We start from the raw sequence: 6,659 nt of genomic DNA, 5'->3' as shown, positions 1-6,659 counted from the left end.
TTTTTTTTTTTGAGAAAAGGCTGTACTGATCTTTCATGTATTTTTATTAGGCATTCTTACTAAATTATAAGATTTATACATATTCTGAATATCAGATAGGGTCTCTAAATATTTTTACCTATTCTGGGAATTGTCTTTTCATTATCTTCACAGTATCTTTTCAAACACAAATTCAGAAAATTTTGTCCAATTTTTTTATGTTTCAAATATTTGCAAGTTTTTTGTTTTTGTATTTTCTTTAAAAAGCCAAATTGGTGGGGGGGGGGGCACATCTTTAGTCCCAGTGGTTTAGAGGCAGAGAGGCAGGTGGATCTCTGAGTTCAAGGCCAGCCTTGTCTACATAGTGAGTTCTAGGATAGCCAGGGGTACACAGAGAAACTGTGTCTCAATCAGTCAACAAACAAACAAAAGAAGTCAAGGAAAAGAGTTTTAATTTTAAGTTCACTTGTGTTCATCAGAATAATATTTTGGAGTTAGTGTTTTTGTAAGGAAGCTTTAAAGTTTTCATTTCCTTGTTTTATGCCACTAACACTAAAATAAATAGAAAATGTTAATTAAAAAAATTAGAGGGAAGACAATCTGTTTCTAGGAAGAAAAATCTAGATGTTCATCTGCAAGAACGTGCATTCTCTGGACATAGATGGAGCACTCTCTTTAGATGCTGAGGGAGTTATGTAAATGATCATGTGAGCGGGGGTTATGTATGTAAGGGCCTGCCTTGTAGTTGTGGGGCCCAGGGCTCAATCTCCAGCACCATTACAAATAAAGGCTGAATATGAAATCCATTTTCAGACAAGCAGAACTTTATACTGCATGTGCTAGTCATCTGTCTGATAGTGTGACAAAATTCTGACTTAACCTCAAAGATTTACTTAGGCTAATAGTTCAAAGCTTGTATGTAGTCCATGCCACTTACCTCTGTCCCTTTAGGCTGATGGCAAGACAAAGTATCATGGTAGAGTATGTGACAGCAGAGCTGTTCACCACATGGAAGATGAGATGCATACAGGGAAGAGGATCCAGGGCCCTACCCCTCTTCAAGAATTCCAGTGACCTAACTTCTACTAGGCCCCACTTCCTAAAGTTTCTACCACACCCCCACAGCACCATCAGCTGAAGACCAAGTCTCCAATACATGACCCTTTATGGGACATTTAAGATCCAAACCATAACACTATTCCCAAAATGTTGGTGAAAAAAATTACTAAGGATATGGGGGGGGGTCCAATTTAATGAGCACAGTGCAAGAATCAGGATTGAGCAAAGAAAGGGAAAAGAGCTTATAGTAATAATTAAGATATGAACCATCTTAAAATAATGGAAGGTGAACATACCAAAACCATATATGACATACATGCTAACAAAACACATTTTAATTTTCTGGCAATGGACATACAACCATATCCTAACTTTGAGTGTGTGGAGGGAAGTGTTGACAATCTTTATTCTCTTCTACATTCTTTTCCAGCCTTACCCAACAGACCATCAAGCCTTTTGTATGTATAATTGTTCGTGTACTTGTATGCCCATACATGCATGCACAGACCAGAGATCTTCACTGGCTATAATTCCTCTGCCACCTTATTTTTGAGATAGAATCTCAGTGAACCTGAAGCTTGATGATTGGCAGAGCTGATTGCTTCCCAGTTCTGGGAAGTAGCTCTTACCACTCCACTGCCATGCCTGGCTTCCTATGTGGATGCTGGGGATCCACACCCATCCTCATGCTTGTGTCGGAGGTGTCCATGGAGCCATCTCCCCAGTCCCAGAATAAGATGTGAGGATGCTTTCATTGTACCCATATGCTTACATATAAATTTGTCATCATTTGATAAAATACTTACAAATCAGGCAGAGAGGAATCTCTACCCACAATGTTCAGCACACCTTGTCCCAACCTGACTCTAAAAATTAAACCTTTACCAAAGTCTTGTTCTTTCTCTCTGCCCCAATCTTTTCATTTCTACCATCAACCAAGTAGCTTTTTCTACTGCTCTCCTCCCTGTGAATGTACTGTAAACTTTTTAAAGATTGTTCATGTGCCCATCTGTAGCATATTGCATAACACACAGCACACTGCTGAGTGAATGAATAGTTTTATGGGTTAGATAGTTTTCAAATAACTAATTTATTTTCAAACCATAGTGTTCGAATTTAAATGGTTTAAAATCACTAATGCTTTTAGGATGTTCCCATTATGCAAACAACCCAAATTAAAAACATACAACTCATATTTTTAAGTAATATAAGCAAAATAAAAATTATGTTTAATAATGCCTTATATTGTTTTAGTATATACTACTATAGACACATAAGAATAGTTAATTACTTCCATTTTCTGCTTCCCTAAATCTGAAAACTATAAAAATATTGTTACTTATTTTTGAAAATTCAAACTCTGCCATATATTCCTTCATCAATTTTATGTTGAAAAGAGAGGGAGTTGATTTTGAAGCATTGGAAATTAAGTGTTGGAAAAAATAGGTTTAGGGTCAAAAGCTGATGTATTTGCAAATAAAAACACAAATTGTACAAGTGATTTAAATTCTTTTAAAAGCTTCACAGTTCTCTATATGTACATTTGGCGGAAGGATGAATTGCCAGCCAGTATACATCAGTGATCAGTTGCTTACATCTCAAAGGTCAAATACTTGGTGGGAAGCCCAGAAGGAAACACTTTAGATAAAGACATACAATATATATAATATATAAAATGAGCCTTAGAACTCTTATCTCTTTGAAAAGCAAGGTCCATGTTTTAGTTACTACTTGGCCCTGATATAGAAAAGTCGGATGTATTCATGCAAAGTAGACAAAATAGCTTTATGGTTTTCACAGAAAATCTGAACTGCCTATGCAATACAAAGTAACTTCAGTTTTCACTTAAGAATCATTCATAGTTTACTTTCAAAATACTGCTTAAATTCAAATAGTTCAAATTTAATGTGGTTCTCCAGATCCTAGACGTTCCCATCACTGACAAGCAAATGAAAGCATAAACTCCCAGGTCCAGATGACTGTTTTTAGGACTGAACATCTGTTAGCTAGTAGCTAGTTCTGATTCACGTTCTAGCACTGTTCATCCTTAAATGGATGCTGCATTCGTGTTCTGCCATCAAAATGCTCATCAGGCAGGGTGTGATGGCACACACCTTTAATCCCAGCACTAGAGAGGCAGAAGCAGGCAGATCTCTATTTGAGGCCAGTCTGGTCTACACAGCAAGCTCCAGGACAACCAGGACTACATAGAGACCCTGTCTCAAAAAAACAAACAAAAAGGTCTTCAAACTTTATAGCATATGAACCTAGCTTATAAGAGACCTCAGTCCTTCTGATGTTCTTCTGTCCTTCTGACAGTTTCTTTGGTGGAATTTAAGGTAAATACGAGGAATGAATCCCAAGTCACAGAGCACTGCCAAATAAGGTACCACTCAATTGTGGCAATGTAGTAAGTTAAAACCTTTTTAAAATGTTTACTTAAAAATTACCCACAAAATCTTTCTAATCTGTGTCACTGCATTCAAATACATCTTTTATACACACTACTAATAACTTAGCTTTTCATTTTAAAACAGTTATTCAGGGGAGTATTTTTGAAAGAAAGAGACAGACAGACAGACAGACACAGGTATGTAGATGTATGTGTGGTATATTTTACCTGTGTGTATATATGTGTACCGACCGTATATGTGACTGGTACCACTAGATCAGCAGAAGACATTGGATCCCCTAGAACTGGAGTTACAGATATTTGTGAGCCACTGTGTTGGTGCTAGAACCTGAACCTAGACCCTCTGCAAGAGCAGCAAATGCTGTTAACCACGGAGCCATCTCTTCAGCCCTGAAAAAGACTCATTTTTAAAGGTTATCCAATAATGTAAGGATTTGGAGTAAAACAACAATAAAATCACTTTAAAATTCTATACATAAAAATTTCTCCTGTACATGATCCCTTCGCAAGAGGAAGCCATACTATATTTCTGCCTGTTGAGATAGATGTGACGTCGTTCACAAACATCTGGGCACCTCAGCAAAGCAGAGTTTGGTTTTCTTAAGTCCTTAAAGGAACCCTTCAAAAACATTTGTCTTAGATTTTAAAAACAATAAAGGAGATATTAAAGTTTTCCTTCAGAGTAGCTCAGACACCTCACTACAGATTTTTTAAAACAACATATATTTAAAGATATATGCTATATAAAAACACACACATTTCCAAATTTAACCATTACCTATATATTTAGCATTATATCCAGTTTATATAATTATAGGCTTTCAGTTCAAATTCTGTAAGTTTTAGTGGGCAAATCTTCACGTAATTCTAGTTGAGAATACCATCCAATCAGTAAAAGTCTCACTTAGGAAAAAGACCTACTGTATTGGTTTAACATAGAACTCTAATTTTTCTCTACATTGAAATTTTCTGAGCAAAATTAATTTTACAAAGTCCATGGTTTTAAAATATTGGCATACTGAGACTGGGTTACAGACACACATTTATAGACTAAGACCCTTTAGTATGCTACATGTAAGGATCAAAGCCTCATTGCCATTTTCCGATTTTTAAACTAGTATGACATTAAAACTAAATGATTTTCCTCCCCTCAGCCTTTCCTGGCTTTATCCCTTCCTTGTCAGTAATTGTTAAGTACAGAGATCAAGAGTTTTACTTGACTGATTCTTAATTTGTCTCTCCAGAGCCCACAGTGTTGAGCATGTGGTGTGAGTCCAACCAACTCAATGAATATTCTTGAATGAGCAGCAACACACTGAGAGTGCATGAAGAGTTCCAAAGAGTCTGAAGATAACAACAATAGTTGCTTTGATGAAACTCCTAAACAACAAAATTAAAACATCAAGCCTCCTTCTCAGATACACTCTGCCTTTGTAGATAAGAGATGGAAGAAACATGACCCAGAACACATGGCCAATTCATAGCTACGCTGTAAGCAAGAACACACAGATTAAATTTCCATTCGTAGATCAAAGAATGAATTTTATTTACATTACTAGTAGACTGCTATAGTGACTCTGAGATAGATTATTTTGCCAATGACAGGGGGAAAAAATCTAGATGTTTTAACAACTGTAATGTAGTTACTTAGTTATAGAAGTATAGAGTAAGAAGCAATTAATTTTGGAAATAAAAAATATGTATATACATCACCCTGATGCTTAAGCCAAAATATCTCTTAAAACAAATTTTCTTGATTTCTATTACTCATAAAAATAAAGGAAATATATTGCAAGTATTTTTCTTTGTAGACGATTTCAGTTAGAAAACAAGAGTTTAATGAAAAGAATGCAATGGTTCCTGTGAGCGTGCTGCTGCAGAGCAAGGGAAGTACTCAGAACTCAACACACTGCCCAACAACTGCATTCACACCTCAGGGATGCTTACTCTAAGCAGGAGCTAGATTTTTTTTTACACATCTCAATTTTATCATGAATTTTTATCTTATGTTCCAGATAAATACAGGTCAATGAGTTAAGAACCCCTTCTTTTGGCTTGCAGAATGTAGCCTTTTGACTTGATGATTCCTCTGCTTTTCACAATGACTGAGTACCTCAGCAGCCACAGCGGCACCCATTCCTGGGCTTCAATGTCAGGGATGCTTTCTTGAAGAGCTTCTTGGAAACTCGCCTCAGAGAGCAGTTCTAGAACAACAACCCCAATGGGTTAGGTTTGAAGACAGAAGCTCCTTACTATGTATGTAAGCATTTAAACACAGCAAAACTGAGTCCAGGGCCAGGGATTAGCGGCTGGTAGAGCACCTGACTGGTGCAGGCATGCACCTGGTTTTGTTTACCCACCCCAGCCAATCAACAGCTCTGATGGCACAGTGGTGCCTCACACTTGGGAAGGTGGCAGGAGGGTCAGAAGGAAAGTCATTTGTGGCTACATAGTGACCTCCAGGCCAGCATGGCTGCAGGAGAGCCTATTTCAAAAAACACAAACAAAATTGAATGTATGTATATCCTAGCCTATTTTAACTCATAACTTCTGGTTAGTGGAGACTGGAATTTGCACAACCATGAAATATACAAGAGAGTAAAAAGAAAATAAATCATTCCTAACCCTATTTATAGTATTTCTATTACTGTGTATTTCATCAAGATTTTTTTCTGGATATGTGTTCATTTATACACACACACACGAACAAGAGAGGGGGAGGGATTCACACATTATACTTAATTACATGGAAAAATATTAGTAAGTGCAAAAAGGTGCAACCACAGAAGGACTGGAAGTCACACCATTTAACTCCTCCATTAGTTTATTCGTTATATATCATAACACATTTCTCATCACTGGCAAAAGGAAATCTTTTTTTTTTTTTACTACTTTGAACTTTTACTTTGGCCACAGCACAATATTTAAGTATATTCATCAAAGCGTTATATCCATTGCTTTCTTTAAAATAACAAAAACAAAAATGTGCCATCTAAAGAAATGGTTTAGTTCATTCTTGTGCTCTTGCATAGGATCCTGCCAACTGGTTTACAACTCCACTATTGCAGAGACAAAAATAAAGATGTGTATGTTTTAAATTAGCAATAATATTTCCATTTAACAGCACTGTACCTTTATCACAGCACACACTTAAGACAACATTTGTTGCCTTTTTCTTTTTCTTTTTCTTGGTTTTTTTTTTTTTTTT

At 36.4% G+C, this 6,659-nt stretch overlaps 1 protein-coding gene and 1 long non-coding RNA gene across 2 annotated transcripts in view; one reads left to right on the top strand and one right to left on the bottom strand.

Annotated features, from left to right (window-relative positions):
• Positions 1-371: 371 nt before the first annotated feature.
• Positions 372-6,659, top strand: part of LOC116093718 — a 13,155-nt gene continuing 6,867 nt past the window's right edge. The window contains exon 1 of the long non-coding RNA XR_004119812.1: positions 372-4,942. This is a non-coding gene — a long non-coding RNA (uncharacterized LOC116093718). The remainder of the gene's footprint in view (positions 4,943-6,659) is intronic.
• Gclm (glutamate-cysteine ligase modifier subunit) overlaps positions 4,973-6,659 on the bottom strand; it is a 20,586-nt gene continuing 18,899 nt past the window's right edge. The window contains exon 7 of the mRNA XM_031375331.1: positions 4,973-5,655. Coding sequence (XP_031231191.1) covers positions 5,486-5,655 — 170 coding nt within the window. The 3' untranslated portion in view covers positions 4,973-5,485. The remainder of the gene's footprint in view (positions 5,656-6,659) is intronic.

Source organism: Mastomys coucha, unplaced genomic scaffold (genome assembly GCF_008632895.1).
Source record: "Mastomys coucha isolate ucsf_1 unplaced genomic scaffold, UCSF_Mcou_1 pScaffold16, whole genome shotgun sequence".
Taxonomy (NCBI): Eukaryota; Metazoa; Chordata; class Mammalia; order Rodentia; family Muridae; genus Mastomys; species Mastomys coucha.
This window is presented reverse-complemented; position numbering and strand designations above follow the sequence as displayed.